The following is a 22,039-nucleotide window of genomic DNA, read 5'->3' as shown; positions in this document are numbered from 1 at the left end:
CGGTCAGGATGCCCTTGGCTTTTCAGTGTGGGGGCTGCCCTCCCAGGTTGGAGTCTAGGGGAACTGTTTTCCTGCAGAGCTGGGTTTTCCATTAGAGAAACATGTTGCTTTAGCATATAAAAGTTGAAAAAAAAGTCTTCAGTGCAACGCCCACACCTGTCACCCCAGTCTCGGGCTGTTTTTTAAACAGAAGCCTGCGCGGGAGAGGGTGACTTTCTTAACTGTAGGCATTTTACCAGGTTAGTTGGGGCGGCTGGGTCCCCCCTTCCAGGAACGCACTGTGGGCCATCTTTCAGACATTCCTCCATGAACTACCTGATTGAGAAAACCTGTTACCCTCCCCCCACTCAGTTCCCTTCCCCCACCCCCTCCCTCCTTCCATCCTGATTCCAGGGTGGAAGAGTCATTAGGAACATACAGAACACCTGAGGAACATACCAAACCCCTGTGAGGAGGACCCCCACCCCACGGAGAGGGGCTTTTGCTACACACAGGATTCAAAAAGCCCTCTTTCTACCTACGGCACTAGTGTTTAGCTGCCTTTCTCTGCCAGAAGCGTTTCTGGCAAGTTCTCCAAGCATTCCCCACTCTCTCGTCTCCCAACTAGCCCTTTGTCTTGCCCTGCAGCACTGAGGTATTAGCATTTGAATGGCCTTATTTGCCCTTGCAATTTAGGAAATTGGCTCCCAAAAAGCAGCCCTTAGAGTTGACCACAGGGGTGAATTACCAGCCAGTTACTAGGTTTCAACTGGAGAGGAAGAAAGGAAGAGGAAGGGAAAACTAGTAAAATAAAGCTGGTTAAATGGTCTGCTCCAATATTCAGGATTTTTTGTTTTGCTACATTAATCATTTGCTTAATAAAAATGTGCTTTTTCTTGGACAAAAGTGTTCTTTTAAGTGAACTTGAGTTGGAAAATCATGCATCAGTGTTCAAATACTATGTGGTGTCAACAATCTGATGCAGGTTTATTTCTGAGGTTTGGCAAAGAAAACATTTAATCTGTGTTTATCAGAATTCGGGAATTGGGAATTTTAAAGTTTGGAATTGTTTTAAGATAATGTCTGTTTAATGCACTAGAAACTTTTCCCCTGGAACTGCTATCACCCCTTTACTCTTTAGCCTCAGTTTTAGCAGTTTTGATAGAAGGTTTAATGAGGAAGAAAGCTGAAACGTCAAGGCTGGTAAGAAATGAGCTTTAAAAAAAAATGCATGGATTTTACTCAGTTTTTCTATATTATCACTGCGCTTCAGGTAAAGGGAGGCTACAGAGAGGAAACTGAGCAAAAATCTTGGTGGCTGGGAAAGTATGTCTCTTAACAGAAAGATTACAAACAAATCACTATAATCAAATCAAACTTCCAGAGTGATGTCATATGCCAACTCAAGGACTGCCCTTCCCTTAAAAATTGTCCAGCAAAAAGGCGATGAGATTCTCAAATTACATCTTTAATCCCGTTTTAGAATGAGGGCTGGAATTCCTCATCCTGTTCTTCGGGTTTGCCATTAATGTCGCTGTTTTCTAAATTCTGATGCCCCAGAGCTGGACAGCTGGGTCTAAGACCTCAGGCTCATCGACCACACCTGCCTGCAGGCTGAGGTCAGGCCCAGTGGTCTCTGCCTCAGTTTCTTCATATGGAACATGAAGGAGCTGAAGAGTGGGTCCTAGCATCCCTTTCTGCTCCCAGTACCTGCAGGGTGACTAAGTAAAGCCCAGAGTTTCCCAGTTTGACTCAGATCAATGATTTTAATGCTAAAGGAGCCCCACCCCCCCAAATGAAAGGTTGATAAAATAAAAACACCAGTTGTGAAGAATTCTTTCTCTTTTGTGTTTGTCTAATTTGATTTTCTCAAATCTGATTTTGCATTAGGGGCAAAAATGGTGCAGAAGCAAGTCAGAAAAAAAAAAAAATCCGTAAATAGGATTTAGAGAATTCAGGCAGACAGGTTAGAGAATTCGGGATTCCACCACAACCTCTTACTAACAAGGATGGGGGGTGGGGTGGGTGCCTAGATTTCTGAAGAGCAGCTGTTAAGCTTAAGAGTTACTGTCTGTTGTAGGTGTGCTGTTGCTCATCTGCCCTCCTTCATCGCAGGGTCAGAAGATAGGCTTTTCAGGGTGGGGGCAGGCAGCCTGGAGATGCTCGCCGTTTGGGGAGAGAGCAGACAAATACTCCCAACCTCAAACTGACCACAAGTGCAGAGTATATGTTCTAGTAACACTTAAAAGTGTCCTGATGAGGACTGACCTGAAAAATTGGCTCAGAGGCTGCAGCTAATTAGGATAAACCAGTTTTCTTTCAACCTTCCCCCCCCCCCCCCCCATGATCGTTCCCTCCCAGGAGCTTTTTCAGACATTTTTTTCCTGAATTAGTCCTCATTCATGAAATGTGAATACCACAGATTCAGAGATACACCATGTATCTGCCTCTCTACTGTGGGCTCCTGGAATAGCTAAGGTTTTTTTGCACTCTCCCCCAAACCAATCTTAACTCTGTTGCAAATGCATGAGATTGTTTTTTTAAAAGTGTTTAAGAAAAACTAATTTATGTCAAATTAAGTGATTTAACATCCCATTTTTGTTCTGTATTTTAACCTTGTTGGGGGGGGGCTACGTATTACAAGGCTATATATAACATGAATTTTACTGATGTTTGTTTTCTTTAAATCTCATGTTTTTTCCCCCAAGACCCCCCCCGATACTGGTGCTAGTGAATTCACATGGCAGAGAAGTCCAAGTGAACAGCCTAGTGACTTAGTTCTTCCAAGGCCAAGAGTATGCAGTGCGGGGCCACTGTCACCTGCTGAAAGCACCCAGCCAATAAATGCAGGACACCTGAGAGGAGCTGGCACTGCAGCACCCCCACCTCCCCATTCCAGGGCATGCAGTGCTGTAATTCAGTGGGAGATTTGAGGACTACAAAAGGAAAGTGTAGGGGAAGTCAAAGGAAAAAGGAAAGATGGAGGGAGATGAGACACCTGAGAAGAAAGGAGGCTGAGGTTTGGAGATGGGGATCACAAAACCTGTGTTACGGCTAGAAAGAACAGGCTGAAGCAAGAGATTTGGGGAGGAAAAGGTTTAGAGGAGCCTCCATGGCAGTCTTCAACATCAGCTTAGTATTAGGAAGAGCGTTTTTCACAGCTGAGGGTGACGGTGGGTTAGTCACCCTACAGTCACTGTCCCCCTGAGAGTCTCTTACAGGCCTGGCCCAGAAATTTCAATTTCATAGATGCAGTCGAGCTGTCATATATACACCTCAAATGCTTCAATCAAATGGGAAGATTTACAACCTAGGAAACCTTGCTTTATATGGTTTAAATCCTAAGTCCTGGATTCTGGATCAGGGAGAGTCCCTGAATCTCAAACTTGAGGGGTGTGAGGATCACAGAGTCCAAGACTGCCCCCCACCCACCCCCAAGCTGAAGAAGACAAATTTCTCCTCCCCCAGGCAAGAGCCGGCTTCTGAGTGCCCTGGCTTATGTTGCTGTCTCAATTAGATTTCATTAGGAGACTTTGCTCTGGGTAATTGAGGTTGTGCACAAAGGTGAAATATACCATTCCCCTTACAAAGTCAAGAGGAATAAGTCATGCAGCCAAGAAGCCCCTCGGGGCCTGGAATTTCCACCAAGAATTACCGAAATTTCAAATAGAGCTTCCACTAAAGCCAAATGTCTCTTCTGGGATTTCCTCCCACCATTCCTACCCCCAACTTTTGCCCCTCTTAGTCCCCGTTCCAGGGTGACATTGTTCCTCTAATCTGGAATAGCCACTTCCTCCCCTGGAATTCTCAGCTGCACCGTCAGCCAGCCTAGAGGAGGAATCCACAGCTCCGTCCAGGTGGCTGTAAAGAATGTCTGGACCCACCCTACAAGCCCAAGGGGGTCAGGTGCCAGCCTCGTGTCTGGCTGCAGAATGGGGTGGCCGTTCCAAGATCAGGGCCACCAAGGACAGCTAATGAGCTGAACGAAGGGGCTAGCTGAACGAAGAGGGCTGGATTCTTGGTGGGAACCCTTGGTCCCTGGGGCTTTTTAATCTGAGATCAAGTCTTTTCACACCTCTGGCTGCCATTGTCTGTAACATCCGCTCTGCGCCTGCTCCTGAGCCTCATCCATTGGAGACATTTTCCCTGCACTTGGCATTTGCTGAAATAGCTTGGTCACGCAGACCCTTCTGCAGACAGCAGTAGACTGCTGCTGCCTCCACCGGCTGAGGCTGGCAGAGGAGATGCTGGGAGGTAAAAGGATGGGCACAGCGAGTCCTAATTGAACAGTAATTAATTGAACAGCATCAAAGTCTTATTGCTACTCAGTCAGCACTCAGAAAACATTTGTCACTGGGAGGCTGAGAAACATAATCGTTGCCTGAATTCTCTTCCCTTTGTCCTTTCATTTCTGCCTTTGCCTTTTCCTCACAACTGGTGAAAAGATTCTCCTTTCCTCACCTGACAGTAACCCACTGCCAGCTAATGACACATGGGGGCTGCAGAGAAGGCTTTGCAAACTGCCCCACTGCCAAGCATCCCCCCACCTTCCGGGAGGAAATGCCACCACCAGAGGAAGAGGGATCGTTAATTTGTCCTGGTTTCTGCTCTCTTCTCTCTTGCCTACCTCTCCTCCCTCTCAAGGGACCCTTTTCCACTTTGCTTTCTCTTTATTGGATACAGGGATGAACTAAAACAGAAAGCTGATAGGCAGCTACTTACAGTCTGGATAGGCTTTAGCAATGAAGAAGAACTTCCAGACGTAAGTACACTGACGATCGTTCACTGATTATGACGTGTGCTGCCATGGAGGCGTCAATAGAGCAGAAGACGGAGTTGGTGGGCGGGCGGGCAGGGAGTCATGTGGGGCCGCCAAGGAAGGGGGCCACGTCCCTGCAGGTGACATTGGTGCCGTTTAAGAGTCAACAGTGAAGAAATACTGTCTTTCCATTTGGGGTTACTTCTTTACAAAAAGCCAGCTCATCACTCCTGTGGCACCTGGGCTGTCAGGTCTGAACAGACTGACTTCCTTAGAAACGCAGTGTTTGACTGAAACATGTGTAGTATTTCCCATCCTTTCTCAATGCATGAAGTGTAGAAACCCTATTCTTTTTAAGTAGTTGAGGATACACAATTTTCAAGAAACCTCCAGCTGGCTTCTGACAGCCCAGGCTTTCCTCCTCTCAGAGTACCATTTCACTGCAGACCCTAGCACAAGCCCTGCTGGGTGGGCGCCAAACCCCAGCCTGCAGCTTCACCCCAGTTCAGTCTTTCTTCAGGCACCCTCCCTAGTCTCTGCCTTCCTCTTCTGGGCTACATGAACCCATTAACTAATGTTCCTTCCTCCTTCGTGCTCATTTCTAAAAATATTTACCTTTTCCCTGACAGAAATCCATTCAGAATTGGAAATGATGCCTAAGGTGATACTTTGCAATTATAAAATCATAGTGGCAGATCTTAAAAACTGTGCCCTCTGGCCACCTCCATCCAGGTCAAGGCCATGTTTCTATCTTGGCCAACAAGGTCACCAGCCCTGAATGGGCTCGCCAGACAGTCCCACCAATCTGAGTGGCCACCAGTTAGCCCCTCTCAGCTGATCACCCCCAGCTCTTACCATATGGGTGTCTTGGGTCCCTGTGGCGAGGCTACCCAGCTGCCTTTCAGGTTAGCCAGCTCTTCCAACATCTGGCTACCCTTCTGCTAGTCTCTCAAGTCCCACTTCTGATTTGTGATGAAGCTTCAGCTCTGATCCCCACTCATCCAAGAGATTTGGGGTTTTCAGATTCTAGTAGCCAGTCACTACAGTGAAATAAACAAGAGTGGACAAAAGGGGGACACTGGAATTAAATGCCGCAATCTTTTCTTCCTGATCCTAATTTACCTTCAAATTAAGGTAATTGCTACTTGAGTCTAAGGGTCCTTTCTCAGCCCACAGCAGTGGTTTCAACTGGGGGTGGTTTTGCCTCCCAGAAGACACTTGGCAAAATTTAGAGACATTTTTGGTTGCTACAACGAAGGGGATGCTACTGGCATCTAGTGGGTAGAGGCCAGGGATGCTCCTAGACATCCTCCAGTGCCCAGGACAGTCCCCACAGCACAGAACTCCCTGGCCCCAGAAGGCAACTTGTGTAAAGGCAGAGAAACCGCCATCTAGACGAGCTATGCTGACCAATTCTTAAATTCTTCCCTCTGGCGGCTCCCACCCGGCCCTTCCTAGGCCCAACACTCTTTCCTGTTATGTCCCCCCTTTTTCTCTCCAGTGCTCCAAGTGTTTGAGAGTCTATCACCAAATTTATTTCTCCCCTTGAAGATTTTATCTGATCGAGTGATTTCATATCCTAATAAGGATAACTGTCACTTTGAATTTGGGGTCTTGTCTTGACTTTGGTCCCGTCCTCCTAAATAATAGGCTGAAAGAAATCTCCACCCAGACTGTACCTCCTTCTCCCCTCTGTCAGGTCCAAAACCAGACTGGCTAGGCACCATGCCAGCTTTTCTCCAGGTCCTGACTTCTCCATCCCAGGTGCCAGACCTGGGCTCCCCTGCCCCTTGCATGTTGCACCGGGGAGTTGCTGGAGGGTCCTCTGGGATCCCTCTGAGTCCCTTCCTCCAGTCTTCTTGCCTCCTTCACTGTGCCTGTTTCTCTCTCCCTTAAAGGTCATGACCGGCCAGGGCCTCCTTTGTTCTCTTCGGCAGGGCCATCCTCCACACTTCCCCAATCCCGCCCTAAAACAAGGCTCAAATCCTCACTTGGAGGATTAAAAAAAAAAAGTTCAATATCTGTTCCATTTCCTACCAAAGAAGCCTCCAAACTGCTTGCCCTGCTATTCCATGGCATCCTCAGAGAAACACTATCAGTATTCCCTGCCTCTCTCTCCCACTGTTCCCCCAGGCCCGGCCGGGTGACCTGTTCTCTTTATCTAGCCGTGTGCCACGTTTCTTACTATTGGATCTTTGTTCGTGGTAGGCCGAAGTCTCCCATCCCCCCACTTTTGCTCACAGCCTAGCCATCCATCCCTTCGTGGAGGCCCATCTGCAACTCCATTTTCTCCATCAAAGTCCCCCCCGCCCCCGCCCCGTTGAGGGGTCTTTTCTTTCATTTTTATGTTGCTTAGCCTCTAGGAAGGAAGATACTGTCGGCCTGATCCTCATCCCATCAGTGCGTGTGCTCTCCTGGCAAATAATCCAGGTGCTACAGGCTCCTGGGGATGCAGAACAGACACTCTGCACCCATTCCTGTTGAACGGTGCTGTAGGAAAGAGCCTCGGTGACGTGGGCTGCGCGCGAGGCCTGGCGAGTGTAAACCGTCCCTTTAGGGCCCCCATCGCGGCCTCCTTGAGGCTCCAAACCGCGACGCCTACTGACCTTCCACTTCGGCAGGGCTCAGCATCCCCACGACCTCAACTCCTTATCCATCTGGGGCTGTTCCTCTGCATCGGGGCAGTGAGCCCCCTCTCTCCTCAGGGTCTTGGCCCTCTACCTGCAGGCCCTTCGCCGCCTCCTCGCCTCGCCCTGGCAGCGGATCCCTCTTAGGGGTTTGCCCACCGCCATCAGCGAGAACGAGGGCTGCTCCCTGAGAGACCCCACCTCCCCTTTCAGCCTCGGTGACCTGGGGCATCAGGAAGTGACCCCACAGCGCCAGCCGGCCTCGTGGCAGCCCAGGCCTGGCCGCCATACGCCCGCCCACCAACCGCTCTTAACCACCCCAGCGGCACAACCTCTTAGGGCGTTCCAACGCGGCGCCCCCTATTGGACCTCCCACTCATATCCGGTTTCCGGTCTGACGCCCCCCGCTCATTCGCTAGGCAGCCTTGATTGGCGTGACCCCAGCCCAATGGCTGACCCAGCACTGGGGTCGGAGGGGAGTGAGTTGACTGTTGCGACCCAGTTGGCACATTCCGTGGATGCTCAAAAGGTTGAGCCGTTACGTGTGGGGGTAGTTGTCCAAAGTTTGGACCAAAGTTCAGTGTTGGTACTTGGAAGTGTGTTGACCCGAAGAGCTGAGATTATACGCCCTTGGGGTGGGGGTGGGGGGCTCCAAACGTTACCCGGGGTCCGACTTTGTCAGTTTTCCTCGGCACAGCTCATCCGCATGGGTGGTGGTTTACGGGGGGCAGTGATGCGCGGTGGCTCTGACCCCCTCGTTCAAAGAGGGATGTGTTAGGTTTAGCGAGGTGGCAGTGTGTGTGCGTACGTGGTTCGCCTGACTGTGGCTCGTAGATACAGCGATCCAGGCGATGCGACCTAAGCGATGCGCCCCGCTTGCCGCAGCCCACCTTGCACGTACCCCGCCATCCCTCCCCACGCCCTAAGGCCAAGTGATCACCTCCTTCTTGCCCAGCTACCTTCCATCTAAAAGTGGCTCATGGGTCCATGTCACCCACTGGCGAGACAGATATGCTTGAGTCCCGGGTCTTACATGAACCACACGCAGCAAATTTTTCCTGGGGCTCAAATCCCTCCGCAGACCCCCAAACCTTGATCTGTGTCCATGCACACGCCAAGCCCACCCAGGTGGTGTTGGCATTTATCCCTGCCGGCTCTGAGCCCACCACGCACTACAGCGACGGCGATGGGAGCTCAAGCCGGACGAGTGCCGGGTTTGTGGCCGGACTTAGTGCCGCCTCAGCGGGCTCAGGCATTCGAAAAGTAAAGCAGCTGTTCTGGGGGACCCATAGCGAGACGAGAAGAACTTGAAGGGGGCTGGAGAGGGGCTAGAGGAGCTGACTGATCAACCCCGCAGCCGGTGCCCGAAGCGGGGAACAAGCGCACAGCGGTCGCAGCTGCCCGCACGGCACGGTTTGTATCTTTGGGTTCGGTGCGCACGGGGTTTTTCAGTCTCCGAGACCACCTTAAACCGGCCATAAATCTCAACTGAAATTCCATTTAGCCCTTTCCCAGAACAACAGGACCTCTGGAACTCTGGGGCCTTCAGTCTGTGGGGTCCCTGTGTGCGTCCCGCAACCCCCAGTTCCGTGCCGCGGCAGCTACCGCTTGGGAGGGTCTTGGTAGTAGATACCCAAGACCCTCTTACTCCCTTGTATTTATCGTCGTCCCCATGAACGGGGAAGAACCCTGCCTGCGTCACCCTAGGCCACTGCAGAGACCCCAGAATGTGGTGGGGATGGGGGACATTGATGTGCTAATTTATAGGAGCCAGCCTCGGCAACCGGCAAACAAAAGCCGTAGAAGCGATGTAAAGTACCCCCAACACATTTTAAAAACAAATTGCATGCTCACACTCGTCAGCCCCTTTGCCCTCGCCACTTGTCTGCTCCGCCGGTGGGCTCACGACCACCTGTCGCATCCCCGCGCGCTCCTGCACCCCCTTTGCACGCGCCCGAAGCCTTGCGCTCCAGACTCGGGACTTAGGATCTGAGGATGCCCAGGGCTGGGGGCTGCGGCTCAGAGGTTCAGGGGTAGTTTGGGGTTACGAAACACTCCTGCAGTCCCCCCTCCCCCCGAGGAGAGTCTGTTGGGTCTGGGAGGGAGGGGTTCAGCTCCTGCGCTCCCGCAGCCCGGGGCCCACGTCTTGCGTCACGTGTCCTGCAACGCAGGAGAGCGCTCTCTCTGACCAGGGGAGAAGAGAGGAGAAACACTCCAAATCAGTCAGGGAGAGGACTGGAAGGAGCCAAAACGTCCCTGCGAGGCCTGCGCGCATCAGCCCCCTTACCCAAAGTCTGGGGCTCCCGGAGCCTGGCGCCGGCTCCCAGAGCCATCTCGACACTGAACCTGCGTCCTCTGGTGGCCGAAAAAGAGCACGACGAGCGATTTTCGGACCGAATCGGCGCGCTCCTCTGATCCAAGCAGGCGGGGCTGGCCTGGGACTGAGCAAAAGAGAAAGAAGGGGACAAGTAAGGCCAAAGGTGGTGGTGGTGGGGGGGGGCAGGAGCAGCCTGAGGGGAGAAAAAGTGATCAGAAAGGAGCCAAGACTCAACCAGCAAAAATAGACTTGTTTTTGCCATGGTCTGGGGTTCAAGGCCTTGAACCCCTGAACCCCTAGACCTCACTAGGGTTGGAAAGTGAGGTCGGAGAACTTTCCAGCTGGTACTTTGATTTAAATTTTTTGAAAATATTTTTTTCACCCTAGTTCGGTTGGGTGCTCCGTCTCACGGGGCCCCAAGTTTATTTTAAGAAGCCGCCACCGTGTTATGGGCGTGCGCAACTGCCTCGACGGCAATAATATGTCAGGACAACGCAATAACCCCCCTGAACTCGGGGAACAGCCCGAGCAACCACCTTTGGAGGCCCCAGGGGCAGCTGCCCCCGGTGCTGGGCCTGGCCCAGCCGAAGAGATGGAGACCCCACCGCCTCACAGCGAGCCCATCCCCATCGAGACTGAAGGCGAAGCCTGTGGACCCCCAGAGGTCTCCAGACCCAACTTCCAGGACCTCGGCCAGGCCATCAAGGAAGCTGGAGCCCATGGAGGGTACAGCCCACCTCCCGAGGAAGCCATGCCCTTCGAGGTCGAGCAGGCCAGCTTGGGAAGCTTCTGGCCTACCCTGGAGCATCCTGGAGACACCACTGGGACCAGTGCAGGCCTTGAGGCCTTCAGCCCACCGGTCATGGAGCCCGGAGCCTCCCCTGAGGCCGTTCCAAGCCTGGGAAGCTACAGCCCTCCACCAGAAGAAGCTATGCCTTTTGAGTTTGAGCAGCCAGACCAGGGAGAGAACCAACCTCCCTTGCAGGTCTCAGACCTTGCTCCAGGAGGCCCAGGTTCGGTGGTCTTCAGGGCTCCTCCCGAGGAGCCCCGAGCCATCAGACCTGAAAACGCAGGCATCAGAGGAGGATGCAGCCCTCCCCTCGAGGAGGATCTGCCATTCGAGTTTGATGGAGCAGCCTTGGGGAACGACAGCCCACCTCCTGGGCTCCCCCGAGCTATCCCACAGATCGACGGCGGTGGGGGCAGCCAGATCACGACAGTCGCGGTCTCGAGTGCGATCCTCCTCACTCCCGCCGCGAACGAGCCCCCCCTCTGGGTCCCCGGCATCATCGGCAGCCCATCTCGAGAGGCTGTCAGACCTCTTCCACACTTCGCGGGAGACAGCCCCCCGATGGAGGTCTCCAGACCCCCGCGCGAGGTTGGCAGCGCCCCCGTTGGGGTCGATGACGCTCCCGGCGACATGGACAGCCCCCCAGTCGCGCTTGATGATCTGCGCATCGAGGTCTCCGGAGCTCCCGTTGAGAGAGAGCAAGCAGAGGGAGAGAGACCCCCAGCCGAGGGAGAAGCAGCCGAGATGGAGGGAGGCTCAGCCACCACAGCCGCAGAGGGAGGCAAGGTCCCCGATCCCGGGGACGGAGCCCCTGCCGCCGCCACCGAGGCAGCACTGGCCGCTCCAGCCGCCGAGGCAGCCTCGGCTGCTCCAGAACCCCCTGCCGCCGGAGCAGCCCCTGCCGCTCCTGCTGCCCCAGCCGCTCCTGCCGCCCCTGCCGCCCCAGCCGCTCCTGCCGCTGGGGCAGCCCCGGCCGCTCTTGTCACCAGGGGAGCCCCTGTTGGCCGGGCGGCTCCTGTCCCCCGGGCAGCCACTGTCCCCCGGGCAGCCACTGTCCCCCGGGCAGCCTCCGTCCCCCGGGCAGCCTCCGTCCCCCGGGCCACTCCTATCACCTGGGCAAAGCCCACCTCGGGAGCGCGACCCGAGATCAGTTTCCTTAGACCCCCCAGCCCGGAGATCCAGGCTGCCGATCCGCCTGTTCCGCAGCCTCCGCGCGCATCTGCCTGGCGGGGCAGGTCAGAGCCCAGCTGCTGCTACCTCTACAACGATCAGATATCGGTCAGCAGCGACAGCGAAGACGAATCCGACGATGGGACCTTCGGATGCCGCCGCTGGTTTTCGTCCAAGCGAAACCGCCGCCACCGAAAGCCCCGGAGCAACTTGCTCCCCAACTTCCTCGTCAGGGCCTTCCGAGGCTGCGTCTTCGGATCCGAGAGCCCCCAGTTCAGAGGCTCCTTCAGCCCCAAGGTCAAGAAGGTTGCCTTGGCGGAGAAGCGCAGACAGGACCGCAAGGAAAACGCGGGGAAGCGTGGCCAGAAGTGGTCCGAGAAGAGACACAGCCAGTTCACCAAGCAACTCCAGAACAAGAAGATGGACAACTCGCATACGCAGCGCATGCTGTTTCTAGGTAATGCGGCGGACTTTGCCCGTGGGGAGCAGGGCCACCCTGGAACCCCGGGAGCGGGTGGCAGGGCTGCCCGATGGGCCTCCGGGCCTGGCGGCGGGAGGGGGGTGTCTGGGCCGAGGCGGGAAGAACCTGCCAGAAAGTTCCAGCATGGGGCCCTAACTTTGCCCTGGGAGCGGGAGGGATCTTGGGTGGGCTTGGGTGGGGGAGTGTGTGCCCTTTGGGAGATAAACATGGCGCAATACAACACTTGAGGGTCGTTTCCAGCTGGACAAACCAGTGCCAGCGATCGTAAGACCACGTCGGCGAGTCGTGGGGTGGGGGACGGCAAGAAAGGCGGGGGCTTCAGGTGAGCCAGGAACTGCGGGGCGGGGTGGTGGTGTCTGGGGGGTGGGGCGCTCAGGGGTCGCTCATGCTAGCTGGCTGGGGCCATCGGTGGGTTGGGGGTTGATGGAGAACGTGCGTCCCTGCCTCGCCCAGCTCAGCTTCCTGGTATCAGACAGCTTGTTGTGGGTGTGCATTGGTGTCCACATTGTGTCCGCCTGTGCATGGTATCCTCAAGTGTTCTCCAACCCCCATCCCTGGCACCCCCTAAATTACCCGCCGACTGTGTACTTGTACCGGGGAATGGGCTGTCTTGTGTTTTGCGCCATTGCGCGGGCAAAAACTTTCCGTGAACACACAACACTCCGGCGGTACCTGTGTGCTGGCGCTGGCGCTCTGCAGCGGGCGGCGCGAAACTGGCGGCGCGAAAAGCCTGAGAAAGTAGCGGGAGATGCCTGGGAGGATGTGGGGCCGCTGGCTGAGCTGGGGGCGGGGGCCGCCTCCGGGCGGCCTCCATAACCTATTTTCTGTCTGTCTTTCTCTCTTTTTTCCCCTTTGCGCTAAGCGTTTCCTCACTTCTTATTCGTTCGCCAAACCCTCCCGCCTTTACGGTTGAAAACCAGACACGCAGGTATCTGGGGCTGCGCGCAAAAATTTGGTATTCTGCACACATTCAGCTTACCTGGTGGGGGATGAAGGGAGGAGGGGCAAAAAAACCCTACAAACCACACCGGGACTGGTTCCAGGGGATGGGCGTGGCTATGTTTAAGAACTATGAAATCATTTTTTTTTAACCTAGGGAAGAGCCTGAGGTAAGCCAATCCTTTACCCGTTTACCAAATACAGTAGGAGGGGCTTGGTTCTAAGAGAGAGGTTATGCGTTGGGAGTTGAATGCCCATCTTGTGTTTGAAATGCAATTAAAATAAAACTTTTTAAAACATGCTTCCAGTGTATTTTAAGTGTGTGGATAAAATGTGAAAAAACTGTGAGACATGTAAATGTTTACATGTGAATTTTTTCAAGCAGCTTTAGCTGGGGGCAGAGAGGCTCAAAGGTAAGACCCTCTGCATATGGGCTTGGGATACAAAAACATTAAAAGATCTGTTAATAATTCCATTGGGAGGATACCGTTGACGGCCCTGGCCTCCGCCCTCCTCCTCCCCTCACCTTTCCAACAGCCTCCTCCTCCCCCCGAAACAAGACCCTCTGCTGCATCTCCCCAGTCCCTCCCTGGCCCCGCCCAGTCCCCCTCCCTCCTTCCGCCTCCCCTAGATTCTCCTTAGCTCAAATCTGGGTCTTGATTCCTGTGCCACAGTTAATCAGAGCAGCAATTAGCAAAGATCTGAATGTGTGGCTTAAGTGAAGATTTCAAAAGTGAAACTCCACAATCCTAATTTCTTTATTTTGCTTATTCTCTAAGCCCTCTCAAGGAATTTAAAGGTTACAATTTTTCAGGCTGTGCTACATTTGTTAAATATTTTGTAATGTGCCATATAACTGTGTGCTATTGTGATGTGTGCTTCTCACAAGTCACAGTTTTAAATGTGATGGTCATTTTATTCTTGCCCACCCAGGGAAATAAGGACAGCATCATTTCCCTCAAAAACATCCAGGAGGGAGGTAGTTTTACACTTCAGATGCCCTAACTGCACTAAAGGCCCAGAGCCTCAAACGACAGTGTGTTCTTCTCCTGCGGACAGCTGATTTTGCCACAACAGTTCCATGTCAACATTCCAAACATAGCACTGGGTAGCACACCTGTGATGGGGAGGGGCCATAACTAGGGGCAGACAGGAGAGCCAAGGCACAGTGTGCACTTGATGCCTAGTTGGCAGTGTCCCTCACATGCTGCAGCCTCAGTTGCCTCATTTGTAAAAATCTTTCAAGCAGATCTTCACTAAATTCTCCTTTGCTCCATTCCCGGAATCCCCTATTCTGGGGCTTTAGGGTGGGGAGCATCATCCACTTAAATCAAGACTGGAGGCTTCTGCCATAGGTTATACAAACATCTACCCTGCAGCAAACAGTTCATGTCTGAGGCTGAGCCTTAAAGAACATTAGAAGTTTCCCTTGCTTACTCTTATTTTGATGCAGGGGAGAAAATTTGCCTTATAAAGAAGATTAGCTGGGCTCACCTGCATCACCCTGGCCCTACACCCAGGTCGAGCACCTTTGCATGCAGTGTAGTCCAGTGAGCCTTGAGCCCTGTCTATCAGGAAAACCTGAATTCAGAAAGCCAGGTTGCCTGCCGTGTCCATGTGGCTTGTTGAGCCAGGCTGCAATCTGATAAGATTTTGTTTTGTTTTGTTTTTTTGCTGAAGTGACAAGAGAGGTACCCCACTGGATCTGAATGACTGATTGGGGACGGGGAGAGAAGGCAGGGTGAAGACCCATGTACATGTAGGACAAACGTTTTCACTAATATTTAAATCCTAACACATAAGACATCCGTACATGCCCACCCCGGAAAATGCAGACCAAATGACCATCTTTTTGATAATTTGTGACATACAGATTCAACTGCTGCTTTAACAATGTGTGTGCATTCTGTGTATATAGCTTCCCCATTTTTATTGCCCAAACAGCTTAAACACATTATAGAGAATCTTAAAAAGATAAATGGTTAGATAGTCGATAACATGACTGAAATTCTAGAATGGCTAAAAAAAAGTGAAGCCCATTTCTTACTCAACACTATCCAATGGTAGGTTTATTTCCACGTTTCTGTTGCCTTTCTGAGTAATTTCAGTGGCTTAAACATGTTTTTTTGGAAACCTAATTTGGGTGATTCTGTCATTTTCCTTTAAGAATTGAAGGGACTGCTAGGTTAGAATTTCTTAGTAGCTACTACATTTATTAAAATTGTGCAGGTAAATGCTATATATATAATAATGGCTATTCTGCCATGACACTTTATTTATACAGTGAGTCTCAATTGTATGATCATTTATGCCACCAAGCACAACAATGAGGGCTCCATCTCATCCTGCTAGAGTACCCCTTTCCTTTTTTTTTTTTCTTTTCCTTTTTCAGTTCAGCCCTTTTTTCCTTATTCAAAATGCCTCCACTGAGTCATTTGCTGCAGTGAGAAAGTCATGGCTTATCAGGCCAAAAATCTCTTCCTTGCCTTTTAAAATCCAATTTCCTACAGATTCTCCTTCAAATAAAACCATTTTTCTATATAGCTATGTTAATTTTTATCATTTGCCTACATTACAGATACCTTGGAAAACTGGTATTAAGCAAAAAAAAATAAGGTTTGTTACTTTTTTGTTTATTCCTCCCACCTCCTTACTTCCCCACCCCCAGCTTGAAAGGAACAGCTTCACTGCCTTCAAAGTTATTAGTAACCTGTAATAGTAATGATTACACATAATGATAGCACATTCTTACTGTATTTTTAAAATGCCTTTGCAACAGTCTTGGGCAATAAAAATGTGATGGGACCCCATTTCATAGGCAAATAAACCAAAAGCCTAGTGATTAAATGTCAGGTACTTTTGCTCAACTCTGCAAGATCAGTGAGGGAGTCTCAAGTTTCTAATTCACTGCTTGTCCCCAGAATGCGGTGATACGCTACAAGGCGTCGTTTTGTAAGTGTGCTGTGTGTTCCCTAATTCCCTTGTCGGATGACAGGTGTCCAGCAGTCTTCTGCTTCCTGAATTATAGCCAGAACCAGACAGATCCCTGCTTATAAATGTCCACTGTGTGTCCGTGAAACGTGAGCCTCCCCATTTCTGGAATACCTGTCACTGTTCTGGTGGTGTTTTGTTTCCACATTTGTTGTAACCCATCTGCCAACACCACTGCCTTAGTTTGTTTGTTGGACTTCTTTTTTTAAAAGCAGGTTTTCCTTAAAGTCTTTTAAAAATTCCCCAGAAGTATTCGTTAGCGAGGTCTAAAGTTTTTCTCTTTACTCAGGTTTCTATTAAAAAAATATATATATATATATATCATCATCATCATCATTTAAAAATAGTTGCTTTTATGCCTAGCCCCCTCCATTTTTAGTGTTCCAGTGTAATAGACTTGTTTAGAATCTCCTGGCCTGGATCTAATGACCCTATTAAAATAACTCTTGCTCAATATTCTTCATAGTGATTATTTTTTAAAAAGTATTCCTTCCTTTTAGTCAGGGTTAATTCCTTCTTAGTGAGAGTCAGTGCATAATCTTAGAAATCACCTTTGACTTTTATGGAGGAAGGTTGATATTAAGCAAAAAAGAAAAAAAAAATCTTTTTTAGAGAAGGTAACCTAACTGACTAGATTTGAAATTCTCCATATCAACCATGCATCTTTTTAGAGTCGATTTCCCCACCATATGAAACGTACCTCTCACCCCCAGCAGAACTGTGACCCTCCAAATCCCTCCCCATGAAGTGATTTTGGGAAGATGTGTAGATTGCAAAAGCAAACTGTCCTCTACACTTCTTGGGTTCTTTAACCTGTGCCAGAGGTGGAGTTCATCCCAGCTCACCTTGTGCCTCTTGGCCTTCCTAATGGAATGTGAAATTAACATGCCCATTGTCCATTTCAAAATCTAATTCCTCTGAAAGTGTAGGGATTTTCAAAATAGAAAGGGCAGGGCCAATTGATGTGACAGGGTCCCCACTAACAATGAAAAAAGTTAGTTGAGGAGGAAACTGCAAGCACTGGTCAGCCTAATTAACCCTGTCCAGCCCTGGTGGCCCCCCCAAGAAGAGGAACTCAGACTCTGGCCCTGTTAACACCAACCTCAACAGATTTCATTGAATGAGACTGAAAGAGTCTTTGTTCCATCAGATTCCTGTTCTGGCCCATGGTCACGCGGGGCATAAGATGGTGAAAGTCGGGCCGGGGTCTCTCTTTGGGATTCCTCTAAAGGGTCAACTAGTCCAAGTGGCCTTTATAGAACTGGGGAAGGCTAACGGGAAGCCCCAGATACAAACTGACCATTGGCGTAGGCCAAGGAGCCTGTGAAAAGGGAGGGGAGGGGTGTTTCCAGAAGAATCAGAGAAGGATGTGTCCTTTTCCTTCATTGTCTAAAATGGGCATCAGGTACTAAAAACTGAGAGGAGCCTTTAACTAAGTGCTTGGCACATATAAGTGTCCGATAAATGGCAGCCATTATTTTTAGGAGTCTACTTGTCTTCCTGGATTTTTCTCTCCTTGGTCCAAGTGAGGGTTTTTATTTGCTTGTTTGTTTCATATTTTCTTGGCTTGTGGGATCTTAGTTCCCCTACCGGGGATCGGATCCACACCCCCTGCATTGGCAATGCAGAGTCTTAACCACTGAGCCACCAGGGAAGTCACTGCTTATTTTCTTTGTTTACGGTATTCCCTGTGAGACTTAAAATTCTAAAAATCCTAGGCACCCATCCTGTCTTTCCCATCTCAACATTTCCGAATACACTCTTTATACAGGTTTTATAAACAAGAGTCAACCCAAGCAGTAGACCGACACATTTATGATGGTGTGGAGTCACTGTTAGGTGAGTGACAAGATGAGGTGGGAGCTTATTTTTCACCTGTCCTGAGAAAGTATTACCTACTCCCCTCTTGGATCCCCCGCTGCCGCCCCCCCACCTCCTCCTCTTTATTAGCCCTTATCTATAAATCATATCACTACTGTGGTTGAGCCCGGGGTCCTGAGCACTGATTGCTCTGTGCTTATTACACATGCAAAAAAAAAAAAAAAGATTGTCTCTAGTTTTCCTTCCGACAGCCAGATGGAGAAGGCGGCCAGCCACTGGGAATGGAAGATGAGAAGACCCTCCGAGAATGAGGTAGGGAACAACACGCAAAAATACCCACGTTTGACTTTTCCTGGTTGCTGATGACATGCTCAGCTGAGACCTGAGACGCTCTGGTCTCTGACAAACAGCAAACCCTTGAGAGGCGCAGCCCCCTCCAGTCAGAATTCCTGGAGTACTTTCACCCAGGCAGCAACTGGGGGCTGTAACAGAGAAGGACAGTAGGGGACTGATCCGTGACAGAGCAGTGAACGTAAGGGAGCATGCGCTGCCATCCTGCCTTAGAGGAAGAATGCACTGCAGGGTAATTTGTTAAACCTCAGGAGAATTCTCAAGCCTTTTGACTCGTGGAGTTCTGCCCACAGAACTTGAACATGAGATCTTACTGAACGTTTCTTAATGATTCAAATTGGGGCGAGGAGGGAGGTATAAAGGCATAAATTGTTATCGGATCCCAAATTTATTATGAGTCAGTCAATGTTTCTGAAGTTGTCACACACACTTGGTGTGTAGGACAGAGTGAGTACCTTAAACTTCCCTTAATGAGTTGATAATGGGAAGGGAACTCTCGTACTCACTTTTGAAGGCGTGCCACAGACAAGCTTTCCCAACCTCTATATCAGCACACAGCGCCAATTCTTCTAAGGGAAAAAGAACTTGATTTATCCAGCTTTCACCTCTTCCCTTTGATCAGAAGACCAGAGCACCTCACTTCTCTTTCCTCTCTGAGCAGTTTTGCCTTGCCTCAAACTGATTGCTAATTTGCAAATGACTGTGAAGATATATATATATATACATTTTTTTTTTTTACAGGGAACCTTCATTCAGGTAAGTTTATAGCTGTGGGATTTTTAAAAAGAAACAGTAATTCCTGTGATGAGGCACACAGACTAAAAGCACACACTGTAATGTAGTCCATGGCCAAGACAGGCTGCTTGCCAGGGCTCTGCTGAAGGATACAGAGCGAGGTCCTGCATCTCAGCAAGTCTCCATCCAGGCCCCACTGACCTGGGGGACCACAGGCCTGGGCCTCTGTTTCTTTAGCCATGCAAGTAGCTAACTGGTCCATCTGAAAAAGAAAACAAACCAACCTGTTGAAATAGGCCGTGTCACTTATGAGGTACACAGCCACTGAAATTGCTGGGGCACATGGACACTCTGTTTTAAGAAGATGCTGCTTGTTTATCTGCGGTTCCGTAAGGTACCTCCTAAGTCTTTTTGGCCTTTGTAGTTTCTGAAGTTATAGAAAGTGTCCATGTTAATTCTCAATCAGTGTTCTCTGGATAGGTCTGGGAGGCCCACAGTCTACTTCATTAACTTATTCATAAAATCATATATGTCATTCAGGGGTCCTTCCACCCACTGCCCACCCCCAAATATGAATTGTTTTTTTTACTGACTGACTCTAGAAGGGCCAAGAGATGGTGGGAGTGAGTTGGTATTTCAGGTGACCACTAGATGGTGAGGTGGTACAGGCAGAAGAAAGGTGTCGAATCTGTAGTGACAGCGAGAGGGGAAGAGGAGAACCAGCCAAGACAGAGGAGGGTCCCTATTCCCTGCAGCCCCACCCCAGGACAAAGCCCAGGTTCTGGTCAAAACCCCTTTGGTTGGTAAGGCCCTGGAGCTTTGGTCAAACCTAGTCTCTTATTCTTAAACTGTGACTTCTCCTTGCTGGCTCTCTGCTGGGATTTTAGCATTTTCAGGGGACTCTGTATAACAGAGGGGTCCTCCACAGGCAGACCACTGACATGTTGCCATGGAGACCAACCTGTGTAATGTAGAATGTGTGGGAGCATCTCTAACCTCTGCCTACTAGATGCCAGTAACACACATATACACACAATATACACATACACACAATACACACACACACATACACAAAAATACATACACATACACACACACAATACACATGCACACATACACACAGACACATAAACATACACACATACACACAAACATATACACATACACACAAACATACATGAATGTACACATATACAAACATGCACACAGACACATGCATACATATACATACAAACACAAATGTACACACATATACACACAATATACATGTACACAGATGCACACAAACACACACATATACATACATGCATACATATATATATACACTAACATATATACCTTCTCCAGGGGATCTTCCCAACCAAGGGATCGAACCCGGGTCTCCAGCATTGCAGGCAGACGCTTTAACCGCTGAGCTATCAGGGAAGCCCACGCATACATACATATACACACAAACATACACACATTTACAGACACACACACACACACACACACACACCCCACCCACCACCACCACATACACACAGTGTGACAATCAGAACTGCCTCCAATCATTGCCAAGTGTCCCCTGAAAGCAGGGGAGCAGAAACCACCCCCAGTTGAGAACCACTGCCTTCACATCAACATCAAATCCTAGGAAAGGCAGAGCTCATACAGATCATAACCTGACCACCTTAAAAAGAAAGCTGTTATCTTCAGAGAAAAAGTTGCTAACTTCAGTTACTAGTAACCACTCAGAAATGTTAATTCCAGTCTGGGTGATCCTACATTCTCCGGTAGAACTGATTTCCAAAAAATCTCTGAGAAGAAGGTGACCTCCGGAGGTTCACTAGATGACCCTAAATGGAAGAGAAAAGGAAATTATTCCAGGGAAGGAAATAATGAATCGGTCTAAGATTGCTGATTACGCAAGTCATTCTGTAGCTAATCAATAGTAGATCAGGGCATAAATAGATTTTAACCCTTCAGTGATCTCATCTACCACTTAGGGGTTCTTTAGGGGCTTCTGTCTGAAGCAGGCAGGGGATGGGATTCTCCCTATCTGATGTGCATAAATTGATTCACTCTGCATCAGACAGGAGTATGGTCAGGATAGTAAGGACTGGTACTCAGATGGCTGCTGGTCACATAACAGCTCTAGGTGGCTGGGGCCCCACCTGTGTGTGTCCCACAAAAAAAACACAAACAGAGCCTGTGATTGGTAATGTGTGCACTGCAGCCATAGGGTGTAAGCCCTGCTAGCTGGGTCACTGTAGTCCTAGCCCTATGGGAACCAGCCCACCGCATGGGGGTGACCCCTAACCGTTAGGACTTGAGATTTCAAGGCAGGAAGTTGTAGGGGTGGGTAGGGGGCAGTGGAAGGAATGCCTCTGAATGACTGTACTGATGAAGGTAAAATAAGATCTTTTAGAAATAAGACATACTTGTGCCAACAGAAGTGAGAACCCAAGGACGTTTCCTGTTCAAGAGTTGCACTTGGTTTTTGGTAAGATGGTAGATGCACCCACCCGTCCATACCCCCATTGCTAGGGCAGATTCTATAACCAATATCGTGGAATAATCATAACAGGACTAAGTGATTTTTAAAATTTTTTACAGATTATTTTTTTACTCAAGTATAGTTGAATAAGTCATTTTATTTTTAAATAGTGGTCTAGCAACCCCCAGCTTGCACCTAACCAGCCCCCCTCCCCGCCCAATTAACCCTTACAGAAGGAGACTTTTTGCTTCTTTATTATATTTTGAGCCTAAAACACTTACATGTTTGCCCCCTTCTGGTCTTCCAAAAGAGCTATTACAGATTCATTTGAGATTTATTATTTTTAAAGAATTTTTTTTTTCATTTTCTTTAGCAAACTTGGAATTTGGGGCCCTTAAGTTAATTGCAAAGTCTAGAAGGGAAAAAAAAAAAAAGAACCCTACTCTCCATTCTACACACCTATGAGAACTTAGATTTTTGCTTTTACTATTAAGATTACTTTAGGATAAAGGGTGAAAACTGGTTGGTAGTTTAATAAATTATCTACTGGACATTTTAAAAAAAAATAGGTTCCAAATTTAGTTAAGCAAAGTGCTCTCT

At 49.6% G+C, this 22,039-nt stretch overlaps 2 protein-coding genes and 1 long non-coding RNA gene across 17 annotated transcripts in view; 2 read left to right on the top strand and 1 right to left on the bottom strand.

Annotated features, from left to right (window-relative positions):
- LOC133259480 (uncharacterized) overlaps positions 1 to 8,292 on the bottom strand; it is a 30,317-nt gene extending 22,025 nt beyond the window's left edge. For 3 of the 10 annotated variants that reach the window (XR_009740412.1, XR_009740419.1, XR_009740411.1), the window contains exons 1-3: positions 7,345 to 8,291; positions 5,594 to 5,778; positions 4,702 to 4,872 (exon numbers count right to left, since the gene is read on the bottom strand). This is a non-coding gene — a long non-coding RNA (uncharacterized LOC133259480). Of the gene's footprint in view, positions 1 to 4,701; positions 4,873 to 5,593; positions 5,779 to 6,417 lie in introns of all 10 variants that reach the window. The other 7 variants (XR_009740414.1, XR_009740418.1, XR_009740410.1 and 4 more) reach the window with 4 other exon arrangements.
- GNAS (GNAS complex locus) overlaps positions 1 to 22,039 on the top strand; it is a 66,253-nt gene that overhangs the window by 2,071 nt on the left and 42,143 nt on the right. For 4 of the 6 annotated variants that reach the window (XM_061437040.1, XM_061437038.1, XM_061437037.1 and 1 more), the window contains exon 1: positions 10,116 to 12,099. The exons of 1 other annotated variant lie outside the window; for it this stretch is intronic. In XM_061437040.1, the coding sequence (XP_061293024.1) occupies positions 10,131 to 12,099 (1,969 nt within the window). In that variant the 5' untranslated portion in view covers positions 10,116 to 10,130. Of the gene's footprint in view, positions 1 to 10,115; positions 12,100 to 16,448; positions 16,453 to 22,039 lie in introns of those variants that run through there. One more of the 6 variants, XM_061437045.1, reaches the window with a different exon arrangement.
- Positions 1 to 22,039, top strand: part of LOC133259478 (neuroendocrine secretory protein 55) — a 56,408-nt gene that overhangs the window by 2,756 nt on the left and 31,613 nt on the right. The gene's annotated exons all lie outside the window — the stretch shown is intronic.

This window comes from Bos javanicus, chromosome 13 (genome assembly GCF_032452875.1).
Source record: "Bos javanicus breed banteng chromosome 13, ARS-OSU_banteng_1.0, whole genome shotgun sequence".
In the NCBI taxonomy this organism is placed as follows: Eukaryota; Metazoa; Chordata; class Mammalia; order Artiodactyla; family Bovidae; genus Bos; species Bos javanicus.
This window is presented reverse-complemented; position numbering and strand designations above follow the sequence as displayed.